General features: G+C 40.9%; 2 protein-coding genes across 6 annotated transcripts in view; both read right to left on the minus strand.

Annotated features, from left to right (window-relative positions):
• Nucleotides 1-27,985, minus strand: part of rpl38 (ribosomal protein L38) — a 259,773-nt gene that overhangs the window by 36,771 nt on the left and 195,017 nt on the right. The window lies entirely within an intron of this gene.
• Nucleotides 447-27,908, minus strand: cdc42ep4b (CDC42 effector protein (Rho GTPase binding) 4b). 5 transcript variants are annotated; one of them, XM_072242286.1, is made up of 2 exons: nucleotides 27,575-27,908; nucleotides 447-5,288 (listed from the first exon to the last, which is right to left on the minus strand). In XM_072242286.1, the coding sequence occupies exon 2, from the start codon at nucleotides 5,034-5,036 to the stop codon at nucleotides 4,032-4,034; it is 1,005 nt and encodes a 334-aa protein (XP_072098387.1). In that variant the 5' UTR covers nucleotides 5,037-5,288; nucleotides 27,575-27,908; the 3' UTR covers nucleotides 447-4,031. The 5 variants fall into 5 exon arrangements, with proteins under 5 accessions (XP_072098387.1, XP_072098388.1, XP_072098385.1 ...); XM_072242287.1 differs by lacking the exon at nucleotides 27,575-27,908 and adding an exon at nucleotides 27,480-27,568; XM_072242284.1 differs by lacking the exon at nucleotides 27,575-27,908 and adding an exon at nucleotides 16,638-16,836.

Raw genomic sequence — 27,985 nt, forward strand, 5'->3', positions numbered from 1 at the left:
ATTTTATCAGTAATAGGTAAATAACTGAAATTCACTGATGAAGAGTAAAACAATTCACAATAGACAAGGTAAAGAAACCAATTTGCTGGCAGTTTATTAACTAAAAAAAAATCAGATGAATCAAATTATTGAATACTGTTACAATGATATGATAATATGTGAAAATATCAGGTTGTTTTGTGAAGTCAGTGATAGTATTACTTGAGTTTTAAACCAACACATTTCAAAAATAAAACCTTTAAAATAAGATGTCAGTTTATTTACATTCATTTTTACATAGAAAATCATACACAGTGAGCAGTCAATGTAGACACTATGTAATACCTCTGTATTTAAGTATGATTGACAGCATATAGAAGACAGCACTTCATAACTGTAGTTTTGTTTAGCAATAAGATTCCTTTAAATATTTGGCACACAATTGGATTAAAATACTACTAGCAAAATAGGTCATGTGCAATTTTATTTTTACAAAATCACTTTAGTGGTATATTTCGAATCATTTGTGCATTACATTCTAGGCCTCATTTGATACCAATGCAAAAACTATTGTCTTTTCTGAATATTTGCTTTTCTTCAATTTTCCCAAATCAAGTTATTGACAGTAAAAATATTCTAACAATGTCATCTCTATTCAACCCTTCTGTTTTTCTGCATCATCAGCAACTGTACCTGGGAGGTCAGCCTGCATATCTAGAGTACAAGAACACAGTCCATTATCCATGCATTAGTATGCTCTGAACAGTACATATTCAAAACATCAAAAATCACAGATACCTACTTGCTGAGTACATTTCAGATCACCAGCATTTGCACAATTAAAGATGTACAAAAAATGAAATTTAAAAAATCAGACAAACCAGCGAACAAAAACACACAAGAACACCATTACAACCTTTTTGCTGGGATCCTTTGGTCACATTTTCTTTCTCCACAACAAATCACTATATTGTACAATCACATTTGTAGCTGGAAGAACTTTAAAAAAGAAAATAGTTTCATGTTCTGCAGCTGGGATCGTAGAACAGAAATCTGCAATTTACGCATAGAGCTTTCTAAAACACAATGAAATGCATTCAGAATAGAGGCTAAATTACACAAAGTATACAATTAGCACTGCATCAAATAATCTGATCTCAGCTCTTGTGAAGAAACAAATTAGTGTCAATATTTGGGAGTTGCCTAAAAGAAGGAACTGTTAACCTTCACATTTCCTATTAAGCATGCAGTTAATGCAACTCCCCAGCTGTTAGCACAGCTGCCAGCTTGAATCTGAGCATTGTCTAACATGTGTACTGAACAAAACAATGTGTTGATCAAAATTTTACATTGTACCACTCAAAAGCAGGTCAGTGACTAACAAACACACTTGCTTACAAACACTGAAGTAACCATGCTGCTGCACAGCTTTCTAGTGACCTGCTTCATTTACATTCCAACATTGAGGCCTTTACACACTGTATAAAATGGTATAAATATTCAATAAAAAAGATAAAGCAGCATGTTGTGTGCCACCATATCTGGCCATTTAATGAGAAGAACCTATCCTCAACCAGGATTGCATTTAACTGTGTTATCATGAAAGCAGTTGGAAAAAATGCACAAGGCACTCTTCAGACTGCTGCCTTTGGATAACTCAAGTTGTGTAGCATGACATGTAATGTTTCATTGGAGAGCTTTTTCGGATGCAGGTCGATTTAAAAAAAATCAAATTAACAAGTATTAGGATTCCATTACACTAAAGTAAGGCAAACATTATTGTAGTGCAAAGGAAGTTTAGATAATGACAAATATTAGTGTCATTTATAGATGAATGGGTTTAGTTCTCCATCTCAATTCAAATAACAAGAAAAACCATGTGAGCTCAAAGCAATGCCAAACTAATAAATAACACTGCAATATTTCACTACGCTTGGTAATTAACTGTATGACAAAGTTGCATTGCAGATGGGACTTAAAATATTGCAAAAGGGATGTTTGCCCTCAGTTACCAGAAATCAGCCCAAACCACATCAAAAGGGCTCCTTTAGAAGAGATACGCATGACTGAGTGCAAAGATTACAAAAGGATCAGATATTTGTGTCACCCTGCATGCTTCCCTCCAACCCAAACACCACGTTAATACAATGTACCAAAAGCAATTTTGGATCTTCTCCCAGCAGTCCGCTTGAGCAGCTTCGTGCAACACCAAGCTTGAGGCAGCTCAGAAAGTACCACCGGAGCCCGATTTGTATATATTAAGAAGAAATATCCATTTTTCTGATGGAAGCGTTGCTTATGTTTTGTTCCACTTCATAATTAAACAACTGGGACGTGGTGGAACTAGGACAGGTAGTGATGTTTCCAAATTTTCAAATGCTACCACTCCTGAATGGGTTATTATTTAACCCCAATGTTATAAAAGTGCAAATAAAACTAATATGATCTATTGAAATTAGTGATAAAGTAGTGGTTAGTGTTTTTCTGTAGAAATAATTTGCTTTCATTACAATCCTTTGACTACAAACGCACCAGGTGGTGGAAACTAAAATATCCACATTTTCATTGCTAGGTTATCTTGCATTGAAAACTTGTTTCAAGATAGACATGTAAATTCAGTATAATGCCTGCAATAATATTTTATAAGTTCCAGATTTGCCATTTAAATGAGAGTATTTATACATTAATGCTAAAATTGTACCTACAAAACACTAGAGTTTCTACTTGCAAATTCATCAAAATGCATCAAGAATGCAGAGGCATAATTTTGATACACATCTTGAAGTTTGCCCACAATTGATTTATTCTATGCACACAAGTATATGTTACCTTTCATCTCAATTATTTTGTTTGAACTATAGTAAAGCAAGCTGTTAAAACACCCCAAAGTCCTAAATGTCAAACATCTTGAAAAATAAATTAAATCTTTAGCCAAACATATATCCTAAGCAAAAGGAAGATTTGAAAAAGCCCTTCCACTTAATCCCATAAACTGGTATAGTGCTATGTTGATGCAAAATTCCCAAATCTCAATGGAATGTGCAAAATGTAGCTTTAAGAACTACTTGGTGAAAAGTGATGCTTGGACATAAATGCAAAAAAAAAAAAAAAAATGAGTTGGGCATGAAACAATTGACAGGAAACTAATTAGTCTTAAAAAGATGTTAAGTGTTTCAAAATGAACTTCTCATTATTAATGATTAAACAAATTTACATTTATGCAACATCATAAATGTTTCACAGTTAATGAAGTGCCAGGAAATATACTCATTTATGGAATGGATGCTGGATCTATAAGAATGCTTAATACTGAAACACTTCAGCAGATACTATATTGGAATTTTTTTTTAAAGTTAATTTCCTTTAATGGTAAAATTGACCCACTTTCATTTAACTTGGCAAAAATAGTCACAAGCCATCATGCTTCTGGATGGCAAGTTTCAAGACAGATTTAAATCAAACACCTGTTGAAAAAAATTAATTGCACTATCTTAAAATTTGTAAAATCTGGCATCCAACATGTTGGCGATGTGTATCCACCCCTACACAGGACATTATATGCATATATAAAGATCTACCCTAAAATTATCAAATGAACAACAGGGAGGCAGAAAGAAAGAGGCAACTGAAAGCTTGGGAGCACCCTAAAGCAGAATTTCTAAAGGCACACTACAGAAAAGGTAGATAAACCACATCTTTTGGGGCATATCATTTTTGATCACAATATTTACAGTCAACAATGCAAGATCAACAATGGTATGCACTATCTACAAATGGTACCACAAAAATTACTTGCACTACTTGAGATGTGCATTTTATGTAATTTATTCTGCTCAACCAAAACAAGCAAAGTCATGAAGAGTACCTGCACATACTGCTAGTTTATGTGGACTGGAGAGTTTTGGTTACAGCTTTTTATTACAGAAAGAATTTTGAGTCTGTGGTGTAAAAGTCTAGTGCAATCCTGCCATGCTTCATTAACTCAGCAAATGTTAGGTCAGGCAAATTTCATCTTGCTCTTTAAAGTCAATAATTATATTGAAGGCCAATTTTTATACACGGATTTCATCCTCTTCGTCCATGAAGGTAAATTCCTCACCTTCATTTTCTTCCTCTTTGAAGGCATCTGTGGATTCACCAGTATTTTTCACGCTATCTGTATTTCCATGACTAACTCCTTCATAAACTGACTGCATCTCTTCTGTTGTCCCAGATGCCAAACTTGACACAGAGCCACTACCTTGCGATAAGCAACTACCAGAACCTGGGCTATATGCAACACCTTTAACAGTACTTGGCAAACTAGTTGCTGATTTTGAGGAATCCTCCACAAACTTTCCTGTAGTCATCTTCTTGAAATTTGAATAGTCACCTTCCTTGGCTTCTCCCAAACCAAGATCAGTATTATTTTCCCAGGTATCTTTTTCCATAACACTTAAAATGTCACCAAGCATTGAAGGACCAAGATCGACATGGAAGGACATGATGGACTCAGCATGTGTCAGTGGAAACCCACCACTGGACAGAGATGTGGGAAGGTCTGAGATATCTCCAAAATCTCTCTCATCTTGATATTCCATAGATTTACTTTCAACTCCACCAGCAGCTCCATTAACAGGTTTATTTTCAGTGTCTTCATTTGTAAGCTTTTTCAGGGGGCTTGACGAAAGGCTCTTTGCCAATTGATTAGTAGGCTCCACAATCTTATCATTTAGCTGAGGAAGGGATACTGCATTTTTCACAAAAAAAGCAGAATCACTTTGTGTCAGTATATCCTGCTTGTCAACGCGTGTTACAGACTGAGACCGCTTACTGCTGCTTCTGAATTTCCGAGAGAGCAAACCTGGTTTAGGGGTTGCTTCAGCAGGACCAGCAGCTGTTGCTCCAACCTTGCTAGAAAGGAACGACGTGTCTCCAAAGACATCACCTCCACGACCCACATGCATTGTGTGGCGGAAATCACCAAGAGGTGCACTGATCATATCTGCAGTCAAGTCCACGCGGGAGCGACGTTTAGACTGGCTGGAGCTGGCCACTAACTGTTTCAAGATTGGCATTTTCCAAACGTAGGTGATGATAACACAAGTATACTGAAATTTCCTCTAGATGAGCAAAATAATATTGTCTTCAACTGTCTGCCATAAAAGAGAAATTAATTCTTCATACAGCCAGAATCCACACTTGGAGCGCAAGGCAATGTTGAAACACAAAGTTAAAATTTCTGTAGCAAAATTACAGTTCATGAAGCATATTATCTGTTGCAGCCATTTCTTCGGCAATCCTTACTTCACTGTTCCAAATTAATGCACCTAAAAAGGATAAAAATGATTTAAAAATTAAAAATCATAGAATTAGTTATAGACAATGTCTTAAACCAAACCATGGAGTTCATTAAGAAACCTTCTCAAATTCAAAGTAAAAATTAATTTTCTTCTATTTTCCATGCAGTTAAGAAAAAGACAAACAATTGATATCCTTGTATAAACAAAAGAAATAATTAAAGCTAATGGAAAAGACAGTCCCAGCAAAATCTTCTGAAGTATAAATACAAAATTAGGTTTTGCCAAATAGTTTTAAAATTACTAATTAATCCTCAATTGAATACCATGCCTAATTCCAAGTGCTACATTTGAAGAAAAATACCATTATCTTGAACAGAGCAGCTTTACAAATAAGTTACAATGCATGAAGGAATTTAAAGTTATGGGGGGGGGGGGGGAGAGAAGAGAGAGAGAGAACCAGAAAAGTTCTAATTGCTTGCCACTGGGATGAATGAGGCAGAATTGAACAGAAATATGTTTAAAATTAAAAATTAGTTCTCTTCATTTAAAAAAAACACCAGCAGAGCCAAGTGTAGGTTCCACAGAAACGGGGGAAATGTAAATGGCATTCAAGTAGATGGAGCAAATAAGAATAAGGAAGTTTGTATTCAACGTCTTCAAGTTTGTATTACTTCAGGATCTGACAGATTATGGTTTGCAAGGAGGGCAATTCTCTTATACAAATGTTGGGTTAGTATCCCTTCTGGAAAAAATATTTTTTTCCCCCCACTGTTATTAATAACAGACAAAAATTCACAAAATGGGCTTGGTACAGGTTCGGAATAGTGCCATTTAGACGGATTAGCAAAACAGCCGTGATTCAGTTAGTCACACAAACAAGATCAGTCCAAGAACCTAACTCAGGTTAAAGTCTATCCAGCTACCTGCCTATCTCAATTCACATATTCAATCTAAAACAGGCATCGGCTTGAAGAATTGCTGCCCTGAAATTGGCCATAAATGCAGGTAGCCCAGAGCAGAATTGAGAATACAACAGGCAGAGCTTTGAGGTTTGTTTTACAGTTCTTGATCAGTTCAACATCCATTATCTGAGATAATGTAATGCTTATTACATCACATTCTGTTAGAAGTAATGATTAACAGTTTTGATTTTAACAGCCATCAACTGAAAACCAATAAATCACATTATTTTACAGACATGTGTATGTAATCTACATCGAGATAGATATAAAATCTCATGCACTTTATACATAAAAAGTATTTCATGGGGGAACATTACTATAACTGTAAGAGATTGGAAGCTAGCCATTCTGTGGCACAACGGTCACCCTTCATACTCACCAGTAACTTATACAAGACTGTGATGGAATATTCTCCACTTGACAGGGTTTCGGTCCACTCCACCAACTCAGGTTGCTCAATGCCAAAGTACACTAAAAGATTTACTCCCTTCACTGGTATACCACAGCTACCAAATCCCACTATAATAAGTGCAAAGTAATTATTGTAATGTTTATGATATACATGTGCTGCCTTGCATCTTGTGAACTAATCTAATCCAGTCACTTACTGTCCAATTTACCTTCCATTATTTTTGAAGGTATCATTTGTGATGCTTTTAAATGAAACTTGCCCTCCAAAATAATTCAATGGTTATCAGGAGGAAAGCAGTCTTAATTGCTAGATCCTTACTCTTCACAAAGGAAAGTAGTTGTGGATAGTCAAGCATCCCAACTCCCAGGTATCAGGATAGTATCTTAGGCCCAACCAATCTGTTGCTTCAGTTACCTGCCTTGAACAGAATGGTTGATATTCAATTCCCTTTACAACTCAGTAAAAGGCAGTTCATGCCTGCATGTTGAAAGACCTGGATAATACGCAGACAAGCACTGATAAATTGCAAGAAGTAGTCAACACCACAAAAGGCCAAGCAATGACCATCACCAACTCAGGTCTAACCACATCCCCTTATAAATACCATCACCAAGTACCTGTTCATCAACAATCTAGGTATCATTAATTGAAACTCAAGGACCCGTCAAAAATAAATACAAAGGAGCTTAGAGACTAACTATTGTGCAGTGAATGATGAACCTTGCATGCAAAACCCTTCACTAATTACAGAGTACAAGTCAGAAATGTGATTTCCAATTGCCTGGTTAAATGCAGCTCCAACCATACAAGAAGCTCAACATCTGGTGGGGGCAGGGGGGTAATGGCCTACTTCAATTTCTATAAACCTGAACAACCACAAATGGATGCCATTATTCAACTGAAGTTAATTGAAAACATTTCCTGCAAGTTGTTCATGACGACGAGGTACATTTCATTGAAGACTAAGACCATAAGATATAGGAGCAGAAATTCTTCTCAGATACCATTTTCCTGCCTTATCCCCAAAACTTTTGACACTCTTACTAACCAAGAATCTTTAACAACCTCCGCTTCAAATATACCCAATGACACTGGCCTCCACAGCCATCTGTGGCAATGAATTCCACAGATTCACCACTCTCTAGTCAAAGAAATTCCTCATCTGTTCTAAAGAGACATCCTTCTATTCTGAGGCTATGCCCTCTGGTCCTAGACTTCCCCTCTTTAAGAACCATCCTCTCCATAGTCATAGTCATACTTGATTGATCCTGGGGGAAATTGGTTTTCGTTACAGTTGCACCATAAATAATAGTAATAAAACCATAAATAGTTAAATAGTCAAACAACAGGAATTCTGCAGATGCTGGAAATTCAAGAAACACACAAAGTTGCTGGTGAACGCAGCAGGCCAGGCAGCATCTCTAGGAAGCGGTACAGTCGACGTTTCGGGCCGAGACCCTTCGTCAGGACTAACTGAAGGAAGAGTTAGAAAGAGATTTGAAAGTGGGAGGGGGAGGGGGAAATCCAAAATGATAGGAGAAGACAGGAGGGGGAGGGATGGAGCCAAGAGCTGGACAGGTGATTGGCAAAGGGGTATGAGAGGATCATGGGACAGGAGGCCCAGGGAGAAAGACAGGGTGGGGAGGGACCCAGAGGATGGGCAAGGGGTATAGTCAGAGGGACAGAGGGAGAAAAAGGAGAGTGAGAGAAAGAATGTGTGTATAAAAATAAATAACGGATCTCCCCCTCCCACTTTCAAATCTCTTTCTAACTCTTCCTTCAGTTAGTCCTGACGAAGGGTCTCGGCCCGAAACGTCGACTGTACCTCTTCCTAGAGATGCTGCCTGGCCTGCTGCGTTCAGCAACTTTGATGTGTGTTGCTAATAGTTAAATAGTAATACGTAAATTATGCCAGGAAATACATCCAGGACCAGCTTATTGGCTCAGGGTGTCTGACCCTCCAAGGGAGGAGTTGTAAAGTTTGATGGCCATAGGCAGGAATGACCTCCCATGTCGCTCCGTGTTGCATCTCGGTGGAATGAGTCTCTGGCTGAATGTACTCCTGTGCCCAACCAGTACATTATGTAGTGCAGTGGTCCCCAACCACCGGGCCGCAGAGCATGCGCTACCGGGCCATAAGGAAACGATATGATTTGGCGATACGAGTCAGCTGCACCTTTCCTCATTCCGTCACACCCACTGTTGAGCTTGAACGCATGCGAGGTCATTACCTGCGTGTCCTCCATGTCAGCGTGGGAAGGAGATCAACTCCTCGAGCTTGCAAATGATGGCGGGCTGAAAAGTATGTTTGACATAACATCTCTGCCAGCATTCCGGATCAAGATGGCCATGAAAGCACTGAAAACGTTGCTTCCATTTCCAACACATCTCTGCAATGAATGCAACGAAAATTAAATTGCGGAATAGACTGGACATAAGGAACCCCGTTCGAGTATCGCTGTCTCCCATCACCCTTCGATGGCACCGTCTTGTTGCAGGGAAACAAGCCCAGGGCTCCCATTAATTCCGCAATATTGGTGTGTTGCAATCATTTTATATGTTCATAAAAATATGTGCTGTGTGTTTAATATCCAAACATTACTTCAAATGTTATGATGCTATTGACTTACTTATATAACCATATAACAATTACAGCACAGAAACAGGCGATCTTGGCCCATCTAGTCCATGCCGAACGCTACTCTCACCTAGTCCCACCGACCTGCACTCAGCCCATAACCCTCCATTCCTTTCCTGTCCATATACCTATCCAATTTTTCTTTAAATGATAATATCCAACCTGCCTCTACCACTTCTACTGGAAGTTCGTTCAACACTTACTTCAAGCTCCACTGTCCTCCCCGATAATCGACTTATCACTATATTCATGAGAGGAAAATATGCGGTGTGTTTAATATTAAATTCGTTAGATAAACCCTTTTAGAAATGAAATTGAGTGCATTAGCCACTTATCACCTATATTCCGGTCGTGATTAACACCCCCCACCAAACAGAGTGGCCAAAACCAATTTGCAGAGAGAGAAAAAAAAAAATCGGCAGGTACACGCATGCGCACTGGTGCCTGCACAAGGCTTCATGGCAATTGTAGTCCTTCTTGGGGTAAACACAACGTATTTGACTGCTACTATTGTCCGTTGGCAACCCCACCCCCCCCCCAGGTCGGCCGGTCCACAAGAATATTGCCAATATTAAACTGGTCTGCAGTGCAAAAAAGGTTGGGGACCCCTGATGTAGTGGATGGGAGACACATTGTCCAAGATGGCATGCAACTTGGACAGCATCCTCTTTTTAGACACCACTCTCAGAGTCCAGTTCCATCCCCACAACATCACTGGCCTTACGAATGAGTTTGTTGATTCTGTTGGTGTCTGCTACTCTCAGCCTGCTGCCCCAGCACACAACAGCAAACATGATAGCACTGACCACCAGAGACTCGTAGAACATCCTCAGCATCGTCCGGCAGATGTTAAAGGACCTCAGTCTCCTTAGGAAATAGAGACGGCTCTGACCCTTCTTGTAGACAGCCCCAGTGTTCTTTGACCAGTCCAGTTTATTGTCAATTCATATCTCCAGGTATTTGTAATCCTCCACCATGTCCACACTGACCCCCTGGATGGAAACAGGGGTTGCCGGTACCTTAGCTCTCCTCAGGTCTACCACCAGCTCCTTAGTCTTTTTCACATTAAGCTGCAGATAATTTTGCTCACACCATGTGACAAAGTTTCCTACCGTAGCCCTGTACTCAGCCTCATCTCCCTTGCTGATGCATCCAACTATGGCAGAGTCATCAGAAAACTTCTGAAGATGACAAGACTCTGTGCAGTAGTTGAAGTCCGAGGTGTAAATGGTGAAGAGAAAGGGAGACAAGACAGTCCCCTGTGGAGCCCCAGTGCTGCTGATCACTCTGTCAGACACACAGTGTTGCAAGCACATGTACTGTGGTCTGCCAGTCAGGTAATCAAGAATCCATGACACCAGGGAAACATCCACCTGCATCGCTGTCAGCTTCTCCCCGAGCAGAGCAGGGCGGATGGTGTTAAACGCACTGGAGAAGTCAAAAAACATGACCCTTCACAGTGCTCGCTGGCTTGTCCAGGTGGGCGTAGACACGGTTCAGCAGGTAGACGATAGCATCCTCAACTCCTAGTCGGGGCTGGTAGGCGAACTGGAGGGGATCTAAGTGTGGCCTAACCGCAGGCCGGAGCAGCTCCAGAACAAGTCTCTCCAGAATCTTCATGATGTGGGATGTCAACGTCACCGGTCTGTAGTCATTGAGGCCGCTGGGGCGCGGCATCTTCGGCACAGGGACTAGGCCGGACGTCCTCCATAGTCCACAGGAACCCTCCGGAGCCTCAGGCTCAGGTTGAAGACATGGCGAAGTACTCCACATAGCTGAGGGGCACAGGCTTTGAGCACCCTGGTACTGACACCATCCGGTCCTGCACCCTTGCTCGGGTTGAGACGTTTCAGCTGTCTTCTCACCTGTTCAGATGTGAAGCCCACCGTAGTGGTTTTGTGTGGGAAAGGGGTATAGTCATGAGAGCAGGGTGGGGGACTGTGAGGAGGGGTAGGAGGGGAGAGTGGAATATGTGTTGGTTGGACACCAACAGATGACTCGTGGGGGATGGGCAGGGACCACAATGTCAAATCTGTTAAAGAACAGGTTAAGTTCGTTGGCCCTGTCCACACTGCCTTCAGCTCCTCTGTTGCTAGTCTGCCGGAACCCAGTGATGGTCCTCATCCCACTCCAGACCTCTCTCATGTTGTTCTGCTGGAGTTTCCACTCAAGCTTCCTCCTGTACCTGTCTTTAGCCTCCCTGATCCTGGCTTTCAGGTCCCTCTGTATTGCCCTCAGCTCCTCCCTATTTCCATCTTTAAACAACCTCTTTTTAGCGTTCAGGATGTCAATATCCTTTGTTACCCATGGCTTGTTATTTGAATAACAAAGGACAGTTGTTGTCGGAACATTACAGTCCACACAGAAGTTAATGTAATCAGTGATGCACTCTGTGAGCCCATCAATATCCTCTCCACGTGGCTCACAGAGTGCCTGCCAGTCTATCACCTCAAGACAACCCTGGAGCGCCTCATAAACCTCCTCCGACCATTTCCTCACTGTCCTCGAGGTTGCAGGTTTACTCTTCACCAGAGGCACGTAGCAGGGTTTTAGATGCACCAGGTTGTGATCTGACCTTCCCAATGGGGGGGGGGGGGGGGGGGGAGAAGAGGAGAGAGGAGCTGTATGCATCCTTATCATTAACGTACATCAAATCCAGAGTCCTCTCCCCTCTGGTTGTACAGCTCACATACTGCGTGAAGTTGGGCAGTGTTCTAGCCATGGTAACATGGTTGAAGTCAACCGAGATGGTAATGAGGGCACTCGGGTGCTGGGTTTTCAATACTTTCAATACATGGTCTTTCAATATTCCATACGTTTCAATGAGATCCCCTCAAACACTCCTCATATGCTAACACTTTCATTCACGGCATCATTCTCATGAACCTCCTCTGGACCCTCTCCAATTCCGGCACATCCTTTCTTTGATAATGAGCCCAAAACTGCTCACAATACTCCAAGTGCAGTCTGACCAATGCCTTATAAAGCCTCAACATTACATCCTTGCATTTATATTCTGACAGTGCATTTGCCTTCCTTACCACTGACTCAACCTACAAGTTAATGTTTAGGGAATTCTGCACTAGGACTCCCAAGTCCCTTTGCACCTCTGAATTTTCTTCTTGTTTAGAAAAGTCTATGCCTTTATTCCTTCTACCAAAGTACATGACCATACACTTACCTACATTTTCTTCATTTGTCACTTCTTTGCCCATTGCCCTAATCTGTCCAAGTCCTTCTGCTGACTCCCTGATTCCTCAGCACCACCTGCCCTACCACTTAACAAGTGGTTTACAAGGACAGCTGCATTTGCGAATGTTACAATGTTAATCTGTTATGAGTTCAATTATTATGATTTAACTATCTAGAGCAGGGGTTCCCAACCTGTTTTATGCTATGAACCAATACCATTAAGCAAGAGGTTCATGGACCTCAGGTTGGGAATCCTTGATCCAGAAGCACAAGTTCCAAGATGATTTTCACTTAAAGAAACTAATTTGAGGATGTCTTGTTTACAGATAGCTTCTGTAGATGGGCTAGGATTTTCAACACAGTAGAAGCAACCAGATACAAGACCACTGAAATAAATCCTGAAATTCATTTTGTGAAATCAAGTGGCCTCAATATGTTTCCAATGCATGGTCTGTTTCATTAACAGGAACCAATGTCCACCATGTTTTCTTTTTGGATCAATTAATTAATGCTACAGCCCTCTGTCCTAAATGTTGCAATAGATAATGGACTAGTTTCGACATTTTACAGTATGTATATAAATTTACAGGCTTTCATTTTATTGCAAAAAAATCACTGAATGCTTATTTGCACTTTTACTTTCTATTTATAGAATTGTTTGCACAAAATATAGAGGGAACACATTCCATACTTCAAATGAACCACTTAACCACATTCAATGTCGGGAAGAGAGATCCTACCAATTTTTTAATATATATTGCTAACTTAGAATTTGAAAAGCAATTAGAAAATCGTGACAATGCTGTGAAAAACTCTTGACAAATATTTAGCAGCATATGCCTCAAATTTCACAGAAATTGGACAAACCAAACTTAGGCCCACTCCAGCTCAGAACCTTGTTAGAGAATAAAACAAAACGCAAGCCAATTTACTGCACAAGATAAACTGCTATAGAATACAATTCCTTAGAGCACATGCATGTTTTTCATGGTGATTTCTCTTGCCTCATTATTACACAAAAAGTACTGGAGGAACTCAGGTCAGGAAGCATCTACGAAAATGAACAAACAGGACTGAAACCCTTCTTCAGGACTGAAAAAGGGGAAGATGCCAGAATAAAAAGGTGGGGGAGGGGTAAGGAGAACAAGCTAGATGGTGATAGGTGAAGCCTACTGGGTGGAAAAGGCAAAGGCCAAGGCCTGGAGAAGAAGAAATCTGATGGAAGAGCATTGTGGACCAGGGGAGAAAGGGGAGAAGGTGGGGAGAAGAGGTAAGAGAACAGAGTGGAGAATAGGAGAGAGAAGGAGGGGGGAGTTTTTGTTTACCAGAAGGAGAAACTGATATTCATACTGTCATTTGGAGGCTACATGGATGGAATATGAGGTATTGCTCCTCCACCCCGAGAGTGGCCTTATCATGGCAAAAAGAGGAGGCTATGGACTGATATGTCGGAACAGCAATGGATATAGGAATTAAAACGGTTGGCCACTGGGTAATTCCACTTTTGGTGGATGGAGCGGAGGTACTTGACAAATTGACATCCAGTCTCACCATTGTAGAGGAGGCTACATCGGGAGCACTGGATACGATAGACAACCCCAACAGGTTTGCTGAAGTGTTGCCTCAGCTAGGAGGACTGTTTGGGGCCCTGAATGGAGGCAAGCGAGGTAGATGGGAAAGTATAGCATATATGTCACTTGCAGGGATAACTACAACTGAATATGTGCCAAGGGAATCATGGAGGGAGTGATCCCTGTGGAAAGTGGAGTGCAAGTGGTAAAGATGTGTTTGTGGTAGGATCCTGCTGAAGATGGCAGAAGTTGTGCAGAATGATGTGGAGCCTTGTTGAAGGAAGGTGAGGATAGGAGGAACTTTCTCTGTAAGGTAACAGGAAGATGGGGTGAGTGCAGATGTCTGGGAAATGGAGGAAATGCAGGTGAGGGCAGCGTTAATGGTGGAGGAAAGGAAACCCCATTCTTTGAAAGGGGAGGACGACATCTCTGATGTCCTGGAAAGGAAAGCCTCATCCTGGGAACAGATGGGGATAGAGATGAGGGAACTGATGATCCAAATGTCACAAGTGCTGCTACTAACCTGCCTCCCACTCCCATGTAATTTAGATCCTAATCTCCCAATGTATACAGGTTTTCTAATTCTATTTTAGCCAATTACTACCATCTATGCTCTCCAGTTCCATTGGCAGAAGAGTCAGCAAACCGTACTTTCTTTAAAAACTGTTTATCACTCTCAGATTTCCTCTTAACAAAACAGGATTGCTACAAATTGACAATGTTATCAAATTTCATTGCTATAAGAATCCTGTAACAATAATGGACAACAATGTGTTAATTGCAGTGTCATATCAGCCATTTTTGCAAAACCAGCAATGAATATATTTTGTCTCACAATTTATTGGCTTTATTTAAGTGAGGGATGCACTCACTTTTCAGTTGGACTCAAAACACAAATCAGAACCCAGAAGTTTCTCACAACCCATATAGAACAGAACAGTAGAAAACAGGAACAAGCCCTTCGGACCACTATGTCTACAGTGAATATCAACACAAGAAAACCTACAGATGCAGGAAATCCAAGCAACACATAGAAAATGCTGGAGGAACTAAGCAGGCCAGGCAGCATCAATAGAAAAGCATACAGTCTATGTTTCGGGCCAAAACCCTTTGACAATGACAATGATGTTAATCTATAACTATTCTTATTTACCAACACGTGGTCCATTTCTCTCTGTCCTTTGCCTGTTTGTGTGTTGAAATGCCTCCAAAATTTTCTATCTGCATTTACCACTTGCATTCAAGAAACCCATCAGAGTGTAATAAAAACTTAACTTACACATTTTAAAACTTTTCCCCTTTTCAACATTAGCCTATGCCCCCTAGTATTTGATATTTCAACCCAGGGAATAAATCTGACTAACAACTGAATATATCCAGAGGCCTCTAATGCTCAAGGCAAAATCTAAGTGTGTCAAACCTGTCTTTACAGCTTATACATATCAATCCAGGCAAATTCCTGGAAAACCACTTCTGGCCACAGACCTCCAGTCAGAGTAACACCCCTTCCACTACCACTCCCAATCTATGACCAAGTCAATTCTGGATCAGATTTAATAACTCACTATGGATTTCATGCAAATTGATCTTACAGAATGGCCAAAGAGGGACATTGTCAAATTCTTTACTTAAATCCATGTAAACACTATTAATTGTTCTGTGGTTATCTTTGTCATATCCTCAAAACAATTAAATTTGAGTGACAAGATCCCCTCCCCCGCAAAAAGCATGCCGATTATCCCTTACAAGTCCATGTTTTTCTAAATGACAGGATTTACTGGCATTAAGAAATTATTTTCTAATAATTTGTCAAGCATTTGATGCAAGGCACTGAGACACACATTGGTCACAGGGATGAAAATACACTAGGAAAATGCTCACTTTCATTTTCCTTTACCTTCTACAACACGCTGGCGTTCTATTCAAATACGGTTATAACTCGCTCCCAAAACGTTTTCGTATTTACCTTCTGTCATGGCGGCAAGTGAATATGTGATTCAGCCGAGAAACATTCAATCTACTAGGAAACAACTTCAAACTCCACTTCAACTTTCTTAATTATGCCACGATAATATTGTTTATGATTCCCATTACATTTTCCAACTGATTCGTTCTTTCTGATCCCTTCGCTTTCAGCTCCGATCGAAAAAACTGCGTCAAACTCAAAATTTCCATGGCGTGGTGACAACTCAAAAGCCAAATTAACCTGCACCACCGCAATTCTTACCTGCAAGGATGGTGGGGGAAGATTATGGTAGGCTGACACACAAAAAAACACATACTGGGGAAAAACTAAGGAATAAAATAAAGCTGAGCACTGCGGAGAATAGGCTCCGAGCTCGCCTCAATATCCAGACAGGGGCGACAAACTACCGAATTGCCCAGTAATCATCCAGCACACGCCTTAACCAAGCATGAGCCGTGACATCATGCTCGGAGTGCACAGTCCTCGGACTAAACTCATAAGTTACTATTGCACGAAAATCCGAAGTTTCCAAAGACCATCAAATTTAAAGTATAACAAATTTAAATTCCAAATCCAGTCAACGGCAATAACATCCCTAAAGATTGTATTTCAGATATTTGGTTCTGGAATAATACCTTGATTCGCTTCGGTTCCTTCCTTCCTCGGGTTTATTTTCGATAAGTTAAAAAAAAGCTAATACCAAGCTTCTGGGAAAAAAATATGGAACCTCGATTATCGAAATCGTGCTAAATTTTTGCTTTTACAGTGCTTGATTCACAGGACTTCTTCGCGAGCGTCTTCCAGTAGACTTCGTCCGGCAGAACCCCCAACAGTCTGGGATAGGTGGCGTAGTGCGAGCCAGTCAGAACCACATCTCCGCCCCTTTAACTCGCATCTAATCCACGTGGAAAATTGCATTCTCAATTAACGTAATGATGAGGCAGTGTAACTGGCCAATTTCAAAGAACGCGAAATGATATAGTGTTTTCATGTTTTGCAGAGATGAAGCGATTGTAAAACAGGATAGGACACTAAATCTCAAGATGGATGTAGAATGTCCTATTATAATACTGTCTCTCAGTGTCCTGACTACATCTTGTTTGAATCACTTTATCACGAAAGCTCAGACCAGATTCCCAAAGCTCTCAACTTATTCCTTAACATCTATTTGTACAAATTCAACACACAACATACAAATTCTTCTTTCACAGTCAAAATAAAAGCAGTTTTTAATGTTAAAAGAGTTTGTATGTGAAGCTAATTCTCTAATGTTTATTCTATGCCTCTACATTCCAGTCTGGCAACTATCATGTCAAACATCATCTATGGAAACAGAAACTCAGTTCAATTTTCGACACAAGACCCCAAGGAAAAGTGAATTAGTTTCAGTTGCAGGGCAGGAATGGTTTTTTAAAAAAAGACAAGAACAAACTGCTGGTGGAACACAGCAGATCTGAAGAGTCAGGATGAAGGATCTTGAAATGTAGACCATCCATTTCCTTCTACAGTTGCTGCCTGACCCAAGTTCCTCTAGCAGTTTTTTTTGTTGTTTAGATTCCAGCATCTGCAAACTCATGTCCCTATCACACAGTTGGATCTCGCTCTCTAAGGGGTATCCCCTTATTTGACCCTTCACTTCCTGAACTTCTCTGCAACTAAAACTTACTTTTGACAAAAGATCTTAGACCTGAAACATGAACTATTTCCAACCCCTCCCCCCCAGAGACCTCCAGCCCTGTTTCTGACATTTCCTGTTTTGATTTCAGATTTCAATAATCTCTGTCACAGAATACAGCACAGAAATAAACCATTTGGCTCAACTTGCCGATGTCTAAAAGATGCTATCTAAACTAGACCCATTTGTCTGCATTTAGCCCATAACCTAAACCTTTTTAAAAATCCAGGTACCCTTCCAAATTTATTTTCAATGTTATTATACCTGTTTCCGGACTGGGGCTCCCTCTTGATTTAAAGCCACCATTATCATCCTAGTACTCAAAATAAGAAAGATAATGCACTGTAATAACTACCATCCCAGTGGTCTTAACTTCAACCACCGTGAAATGCCTTGAGAAGCTGGACACGGCACACATGTATTCCAGCTTTCCAGACACTTTCGACCCACTGCATTTTGCCTACTGCTGAAACAGGGCTATGGTGATCACCATCTCCCCGGCCCTACATTCATCTCTGGAGCAAGTGGACAGTAAAGACATTTAAGTCAGACCATTGTTTATTGACTACAGTTCTGCCTTCAATACTAAAATGCTAAGCAAAATCCTCACCAAACTCCAGACCCTGAGAATTTATGCCTCCCTCCGCAACTGGATCCTTGAATTTCTGACCAACACACCACAATCAGTAAGGCTAGGCAGCAAAACCTCAGCCACAATTATCCTAGTGCTCCATAAGGTTGCATCCTTAATCTCCTACTCTACTCCATGTATACTTATGACTGCATGGCCAGAATCTGCTCTAACTCCATCTACAATTTTGCAGATGATACCACTGTAGTGGATCACATCTCATAATGATGAGTAGGAATACGGGAAAGGTTGGTGTCATGACAACAAAAGAGCTGGTCATTGACTTCAGAAAGTCACATGCTCATGTCTACATCAACCTTGTGAGAGTTTCAAGTTCCTAGGCATGAACAGGTTCATTCATGTTGATGTCACAGCCAAGAAAGCTTACCAATGCTTCTACTTTTCCAGGAGGCTAAAGAAATTCTGTATGCCCCCATTAACTTACCAATTTTTACCAAAGCACCACAGGAAGCATACTGACTGGATGAATAATGGCTTGGTGCACTAACTGCTTTGCATGTGATAAGAAACTGTAGAGAGTTGTCGACACAGCTCAGCACATCACAGAAAACAGCTTCCCCTCTATGGACCATCTGTACTTCTCGCTGTCTCAGTAAGACAGCCAACATAATGAAAGGCACTACTCACTCAAGACATTCTTTGCCCTTGTTCCATTGAGCAGAAGATGCAAAAACCTGAAAGCATGTGCCACACAGCTCAAGGACAGCTTCTTTTCACTGTTATCATACTCTTGAATGGACCTCTTGAACAATAAGAATGGCCTCCTGGCTTCACAATCTGCTTCGTTGTGATATTGCACTTCATCGCTTATCTGCACTGCACTCCTTTGGTAGCTCACTTTTGCATTGCCATTGTTTTACCTTGATGTACCGTGTCATGATTTGATCTGTATAAACAATGTGCAAGACAAGTTTTTCACTTTCTTGGTACATGTGACAATAATAAAAAAAACAAACCAATGCATTGATCCAAACACGAGGAAATCTGCAGATGCTGGAAATTCAAGCAATACACATAAAAAAATGCTGGTGAACGCAGCAGGCCAGGCAGCATCTATAGGAAGACTCGAAACGTTGACTGTACCTCTTCCTATAGATGCTGCCTGGCCTGCTGCGTTCACTAGCATTTTTTTTTATATATGTGTGTTGTTCCAATGCATTGACCACCTCCTGAAGCAGCTCATTTATATTTACACCATCTTTTGCGTGAATTTTTAAAAAACAGTTTTGTAACTTTTGCTTAACCATGCATGATGCTAATAAATATTTAATGAATTTGATAAAGCCTATTCTGAATATATCCCATAATCACATAAATTAAAATAAAAACAATAGCTTGTTACACCATCATCCAGGGCAAGCAAAAAAAAAATTAAAATACAATGCTAAAATTAGTTTGACAAAAAACAATTGACAGATGCAAGAAAAAAAATTGTGAGCCCTTTGCAATTACCTGGTTTTATGCATTAATTACTCATACAATGCAGTCTGATCTCCATCTAAGTCACCATAATAGACAAACACAATCTGTCTGAACTATAACACACAAAACAATTGTACTTTTCACATCTTTATTGAACATATTCTTTAATCATTCACAATCCAGGCTTGAAAATGTATGTGAATCCTTGTAAATACTGGTTTACAAGGGTTTACCTGTAATAATCCCTCAGCAGCAATAACCTCCACCAAATGTTTACTGTAGCTGTGTAGACTTGCACAGCAGTGGGGAGGAATTTCATACCATTCCTTAAACAAAACTGCTTCCCATCAATATTTCTGGGATACTGTGCACGAACAGCCCTCTTTAGGTCATGCCACAGCATCTCAGTTGGGTTAAAGCCTGAACTGTGACTTGGCCTTTCCAAAACACGAATTTTCCTCTTTTAAAACCATACTGATGTTGATTTACTCTTGTGTTTTGCATCATCTAACTTCTATTAAGCTTCAGGTGACTGACTGCTACCCTGGCATTCTCCTGTAAAATACCTTGATACAATTTTGAATTCATTGTTCCCTCAACAATTGCAAGCTGGCCAGGCACTGTCTCAGAAATGTGGAACATCCAGATGGTCTTTTGCAAACTTGACATGTGCAGCAATGTTTTTTTTTTGGAGAGCAGTGGTTTCCTCCATGGTGTCCTGCCATGAACACCATCCTTGTTCAGTGTTTTTCTTATAGTGGACACATGAACAGAGACTTTAGTTCTACAGATTTCTGTACATCTTTTGCTGTTACTCATGAGTTCTTTTTCACCTCCTTCAGCATTGTACACTGTTCTCTTGCTGCAGGATGCCTACTCCTAGGGCGAGTACTAAATTTCCTCCATTTGTAGACAATTTCTCTTACTGTGGACTGATGAACACTCAAGTCTTTTGAAGGAATTACCCCTGAGGTTCACATACTTTTTTTGAACCTAGACTTTGATTGTTTAAATGGTGTATTCAGTATTAATGAGAAGTACGATTGTTTGTGTGTTATTAATTTAGGCAGATTGTGTTTGTCTTAGACTTAGATGACCATCAGATCACATTTTATGAATAATGCAGAAAACGAGGTAATTGCAAAGGATTCACAAACTTTTTCTTGCAACTGTTCATCAGTTAGGTAACAATTTCATGAACAAACAATCTGCAAGCAATGAACACACTTGTCTTTTCATAACACAAATGAGAATCCTGGTCCAAATGCACACCTTGCAGTATATTTAATTTTAGTAGGAAAAGTTAACACTTCATCCATCCCCTTAAAAGTTAACACAAATCTAAAATAAGATTTGTTTTTTGCAGAAATAACCACTTGACGTTTTAAAAAAATAATTCCCATATATACTTTAAAAATGGTATTTATTACCAACACTATCAACCCTACTTTGTTGTTTGCCCCTCAACAAAGTGAACTTAACTAGAGAGTATACTAAATGACAAACATACAGCAGCAACATCTTCCACTAATAGCAGGGTAATTTCTCCAGAAATGCAGATAAGAAGATGTCTATAGTCTCAAATAAAACCTACAGCAGTGTTCTGAGAATTTCCAGTCATCTCCACTGCCTGGCTAGAGCTTTTAGATCATTTTCAGCCTTTAAAGAAAAACACTAAAATGTTATGTGGACAATTTAAAGGCATCCGTTAGTCTTACGAGACCATGGATCTGCACCTGGAAAGTCTTCACTCTCCAGGGCACAGGCCTGGGCAAGGTTGTATGGAAGACCGGCAGTTGCCCATGCTGCAAATCTCCCCTCTCCACGACACCGATGTTGTCCAAGGGAAGGGCATTAGCACCCATACAGTTTGGCACCAGTGTTGTCGCAGAGTACTGTGTGATTAAGTGCCTTGCTCAAGGACACAACACGCTGTCTCGGCTGGGGCTCGAACTCACGACCTTCAGATCGCTAGTCAAACATCTTAACCACTTGGCCACGTGCCCACAAGTGGACAATACAATACAAGTGGAAATATTACGAGTCTAACCCTAAAATTGTTTAAGCTATTATAAAAAAAAAGTTAAGGAATTGTTCACTTGTACCTTCATGTCTGTTCTGCTAATTAACATGATCTTGGCTAATCTGAATGTATTCTCTATCTCTACACTTTATCCTTTTCTACCCTTTTAACTTCTTACCTCTTCATTGCCTAAAATATTCAAAATCTCTGCTTTTACCCTCTGAGGAAGGGGATTTCCAAAGAATTCATGAAACTTGGAGAAAAAAAATCTCAGCACTAAAAGAATTACTTTGGGAAAGTGACCCTAGTTCAAAATTCCCTCAAGCAGAAACACATTTTATCTGCTTCCGCATTAAATAAGCTATGCATTTAATTAAATAGGAATAACAGCTGTTTTTCGGGCCGAAAACCTTTGTCAGGACTTTGTCTGATAAAGGGTCTTGGCCCAAGACATCAATTATTTACTCCCTGCCATACATGTTGCTTGATTTGTTGAGTTCCTGCAGTATTGTCTGTTTTACTCTAGATATCCAGTATCTACAGAATCTCATGTCCATTTTCTTTAAGTTTGTGAGACTACTTGCCTGATATACATAAATGCATCAACAGAAATATCTTCCAATTCAAACATAAATGGTCCAAAGCTGTTGTTTTGGTTAAAAAAAAAGTACCCAACTAGTTCATGATTGCTCATGGCATTTAACTAATAGTTTGCCTGTACACCATCTTATAGACCCTAACATATATCTACCTATACTTATCTTAAACCAAAAGTCTCACCTTTGGCAACTCAAAATTCTGGAGGAACTCAGCAGGCCAGACAGCATTTAAGAAGAGAAATATGCCGTCGATATTTAGGCACAAACCCTTCATCGGGACTAGAAAGTAAGGAAGAAGCCAGAATAAGGTGGTGGGTGAGGGGGAAGATTGGGGGAATGAAGTGAGAAACTGGGAGGTGATAGGTTAAAGAGGTAAAGGAGAAGAATGTGATGGGAGGGGGGCCACAGGAGAAGGGGCACCAGAGGGAGGTGATAGGCAGTTGAGAAGAGAAAGGGTAAGAGGGGAGCCAGAATGGGGAAATTACCATAAGTTAAAGGACTTGATGTTCATGCCATCAGGTTGGAGGCTGTCCATAAAAAATATGAATTCAACCTAATGGTGGCCTTGTGGCAGTAGAAGACGCCATGCACCAATGTGTCAGAATGGGAATAGGATGCAGAATTAAAATGGATGACCACCAGGAAAATCCACCTTTTGTGATGAACAGAGTGAAGGCGCTCGACAAAGTGATCCCCAATCTACGTCAGGTCTCAGCAACGTAAGGAGAGGCCAGACCAGGAGCACTGGAGCACAGTAGACAACCCTGACAGACTTGCAGGTGCAGACTGCTTGGGGCCTTGAATGGTGGTGAGGGAGGAGGTAATAGAGATAGGTACAGACTTATAGCACAGGGTGCCACGTAGCGTAGTGGTTAGCGCAATGCTATTTCAGCTTGGGGCAATTCCAATGTCCTCCGTAGTAAGGTTTTTATGTCCTTCCCATGTGAGCATGTGTTTCCTCAGGGTATTCTTGTTTCTTCCCACAGTCCAGAAGTATCACCAGTTAGTAGGTTAATTGTCATTGTAAATTGTCCTGTGATTTGGCTAAGGTTAAATCAGTAGGTTTATGGGTGGCATAGCTCAGTGGGCAACGAGAGCCTGTTCCACACTGCATATCTCAATAAATAAAAATAACAAGTGTCCCACTTTCAGGGATAATTGCCAGGAAGGAGCTCTGCAGGAAGGGATGATTTGACAACGGAGTTGTATCGAGAGCGATCCCTGTGGAAAGCGGAGGGTGTGGGGGTGGAGGAAGGAAGGGGTTGTGGGAAGGGGACAAAACGATATGTTTAGTAGTGGCAGGATTCCATTTAAGATGGTGGAAGTTACGAGAATGATGTGCTGGATGGGGAGGCTCGTGGAATGGTTGGTAAGGACAAACAGAACTCTATCCTGTTATGACAGAAGATGAGGGGGCAGTGGATGTCTGAAAAAAATGGAGGAGGTGTGGGTGAGGGCAGCTTCAACAGAAGAGGAAGAAAACCCAAGTTTTTTGAAGGAGGACATCTCAGATGCTCTGGAATGGAAAGCCCCATCCTGAGGACAGATATGGCAGAGATAGAAGAACTAAGAGAAGGCAATGACATTTTTTAAAGTGACACAGTGGGAAATGCCATAGTCAATATAGCTGTGAGTCAGTAGATTTATGAAGATATCAGTTGACAGTCTGTCTCCAGAGATAGAGAAAGGGAGATTGAGAAAAGGGAGGGAGAGAGATGTATGGATGGACCAAGTAAATTTGAGGGCAGTGTAGAAGGGTGGAAATAGCAGGCAAAGTTGATGAAATTGACATGTGGGTGCACCAAGCAATATTGATGCAGTCATCAGTGTAGTGCAGAAAGAGCTGAGCAGTGTTGCCAAGACAGGCTTGGAACATGGGTTGTCCTTGGGCCCATAGCTACATCTTCAGTTTGGAGAAAGTGGTAGCAGCCAAAAGATTGAGGGTGAGGACCAACACTAACAAATGGAGGAGGGTGGTGGTGGAGGTGAACTGGTTATGTCAGCTGTCTAAAAAGAAATGGAGAACTTTAAGGCCTCCCAGTTGGGAGTAAAATTCAGGTTTGTTTTTTTAATATATAAAATTCATTTTTGATTATCCCAGTTGCTTCCTAGCATCCTTTTATTCTACCGTCTGAAGTGAAGTTAATCAAAATTTTTGATTTCTAAATCCTAATTGGGAACATGTCCCACTCACCCAACTTCCTTGTAATTGTTACCCATACTAGCTCCCATCAAGTACTTAACTCACTAAAATTTTCATCTTTTTTCAAATTTCTCCATGATCTGGTCCCCATCTCTTCAGCTGAGATAAACTGGAACATGTTTAAACAAAAGGAACTTTATTCATAACAATTTACAAGAATAAACCAATTCTTTCCATTCATAGTCAATGCTTTCTGTACTGTTCTATTATGTTCATGCACATCAATAGCCCTGCTGCCACTCATGCGGCATTGGATGACTTGAACTCCATATTACTTCGAACGTCACTCTTCAATTAACAACTGACTCAAACTACTGGAATTCCTTCCCTTGAAGATGTTCCTAAATACCACTCCCTTTGACCAAGCTATTGGTCACCTGACCAAACATCACACTGAGAACAATGCTTGAGAATGCTGTGAAGTACCTTGGTAGCTTATGCTCTATTAAAACATAAATGAAGAAATGCAAATTGTTTATGCAGTGTGAACTCAGTCTGGAGAATGCCCAGATGGAAGCTGGTGAAGTGCAAATTAGCCTTGATAATGGCGAGAATGAGGATGTCATAATGGAAGAAGTTAGCATATAAACTGGTGATTAGGGGAAGGTAGGTGTTAATGAAAGATTTTTAAATTTGTAAGGACATAGGTGCACAGCAAAACTTTGAATTCTGCAAGATGGGTAAAGATAGGCAACACACACAAAATGCTGGAGGAACTCAGCAGGCCTGGCAGCATCTATGGAAAAAAGTACAGTTGACATTTTGGGCCGAGACTCTTCGAGTGGGTTGAGCCAACAATCAAGTCTAGGTCCTTTATCACAGCAGAGACATGTTGTAAGTATTTATGCATCACAACTTGAATCCTTATTGCTAAAGACAAAAACAGACTGAGGGATTTGCAACTGCACTCTTGAAACTGATAAAAATGGAAACACACAGCAGATTAAGACTGCTTCACCTACCATTGAAGAGAAGTTATTATTTTTCATTTGCAAATTGAGATTCACTAAGTATTTAAAAAATATATTAACAGACAAGAATACTTAAATTCTTTGTTCTTGGTGTCACATATTGTCATTCTGGATTATTAACATATCAATAATTTTGGTTGCATGTTATCAACAAATCTGAAGGTTAAAATATACATTTATTCTAAATGTTCCCCAAAATGTAGCATAAAATGCCAATATTTCTTTATAACTCTGGGGCTTATCAGTTTAATTCCAGTTCACTCTATTCTGTGTTCAAAAATATCATTGCTCCTGGTTCAATGGCTGATTTATCAGCCTTTGCTACTAAAATGGATATCATCAAAAAGGCAGTGAAGGCAGAGAAGGCAGAAAAGCCATAGATGTGATGCTTGATTTCAATCCTTCCACTAATCCTAAAACATCACTCATATTTGGAAAGAGAAGAGAAACAGACTTCCTTTTTACACACCACTGTCAGACAAATTGAGAGTCTTGCAGCACTAACGAGCTGCCATTACCCAAGGAATGACATTGACATTATAGCACTGGCTGGTTTACATTTAAATACAGTACATGGAACTTGCTTTTACAGGTCAAACAACTGCACATGATTTTACCCTTTGCAGAAACAAATGACAAACCATAACACTATAGTACTCCAAGTCACTGTTGTAAACAATTCAACAACTCTGACATGAAAAAGGAAGTGACCTTTATAAAACATTACACTTGAGGTACAACTGGAATAGTTGTACCACACTTTAGTTAGATGAGAAGGATTTGAAGTGGGTGCAGAAAAGATGCGGATAACCTGGGGGGGGTGGGTGGGTGTGTGTGTGTGAGTGAGAGAGAGAACACAACCAGGAGGTGTGGGATTAATATGTGCAAAGAACCAAAGGGACACGAGACATCTTAGAAAAAAAAGACATTACTGCATTCATAAGGGAGCTATATCGGTAAAGGAAGAATTGTAGGGTCACGGAAAGACGGCAGGGATTGATTTGGAAGGACTTGAGGTCGAATGACCTTCCGTGCTGAAATTACTCTAAATCTGAAAGCCTTCAACTATTCGAATCTTAAATTCTCGAATTTCCTTCCCATACCTTCTTTACTAACAAAGCTCGCTTTAAAATTCGAAATTCTTTAAACGATTCGGGCAATCACCTTAATGTGTGGCTTTATTGCTGTGAAGAACCGGGCACCAGGTACGTTAAAAAAAGGCACAATACAAAATGCAATGCTGGTTGTTGTAATCCATGTGGCAGCCTTATTTCCATATTCCTTTGTCCCCTTTAGTGTCTAGGTAAATTAAACCGCCCTACGATTTTAAATTTCATTCGTTTACTCTAAGCATAATAACTGGTTAGTGAAACATGTCATTGTCATAGAATATCATAAAAAGTCAGTTACACGTTTGTGCAAATTAAACTGAACTCGTATCACATACTACGATAACAATAGAGAACAGTGCGAGGGGAAAATAGATAGTTGATCAGAGGCATTTTCTCCGGTCCCTATTCGCACGTTATACGTTTTCAAGATGCCCTAATGAATTGAGAGGAACAATAGGGGAACCCTCATGTTTAATGGTCGGGAATGCGCCTATAAGGTTGTTTCAGGAGGATGTGTCAGTCTGGTTGATGTCCGTTGTCCCAAGTGTCCAAATGGAGAGACTCGGGGCTCTGGGTGGAAGCTCGCCGACCTGAAAAGGGTGGGATGGGGATGGGGCTGGTGCTGGTGCTGGCGGTGGGAGGGGGTCGGACAAGGTGGTGAGAGGGGGGTCGGGGATGCGGGTTCTCGCCGCGCGCGTCCTGCGGACAAGCGACCGTTGGCGCTCACCGTTCCCACCCTCCTGCCCTGCCCTGCCCTGCCCTGCCCAACCACAGTGTCGACTCGATCCCCTTCAGGAAAACGGCGAAAACCAACACTCACTGGGAACCAAGAGGCGTCGCCAACGCCCGCCGGTTTGAAGCCGCAGAAAGGGTGAACGCCCAACGAAAGCCGGAATAGTTAGACACAATGCCAACCTGAAAGAAAATCCCGCACCGGGGCCGCTCACAGTCAGCTCGCTGTTAGTATTTTCCCCCTCCACTCCCGGCACTCGTCGGTTTTTTTTGGTTTCTTGGACATTAACTGAGGGATTGGAACTGTCCGGGGATTCGCACGCCGTCCAATCGCCGATTGCGGCGTCATCGCGATCGCGTCACTACGAGCCAAAGGCCAATCACCAAGCTGCGATCGCAAGGCCCGCCCACCCGCAGCCTGAAGTTTGCCCCGGGACTGTAGAGCGGCGAGGTAAATGGGCGGAGCGGTCGCTGTGCTGACGAGGAAACTCTGCCTTTTATTCGGAAACAAATATTGAACGGGTCCGGCACAAAGTTCTTCAATCTGAAGCGTTAACTGCATCTCTTCTTCCAGACGCTGCCTGGGTCTGCATC

The sequence above is a fragment of the Mobula birostris genome, chromosome 24 (genome assembly GCF_030028105.1).
Source record: "Mobula birostris isolate sMobBir1 chromosome 24, sMobBir1.hap1, whole genome shotgun sequence".
Taxonomy (NCBI): Eukaryota; Metazoa; Chordata; class Chondrichthyes; order Myliobatiformes; family Myliobatidae; genus Mobula; species Mobula birostris.

Bases quoted from the DNA above. Each gene is read 5' to 3' on its own strand.
- cdc42ep4b (XM_072242286.1), bottom strand. From the start codon at position 5,036: ATGCCAATCTTGAAACAGTTAGTGGCCAGCTCCAGCCAGTCTAAACGT.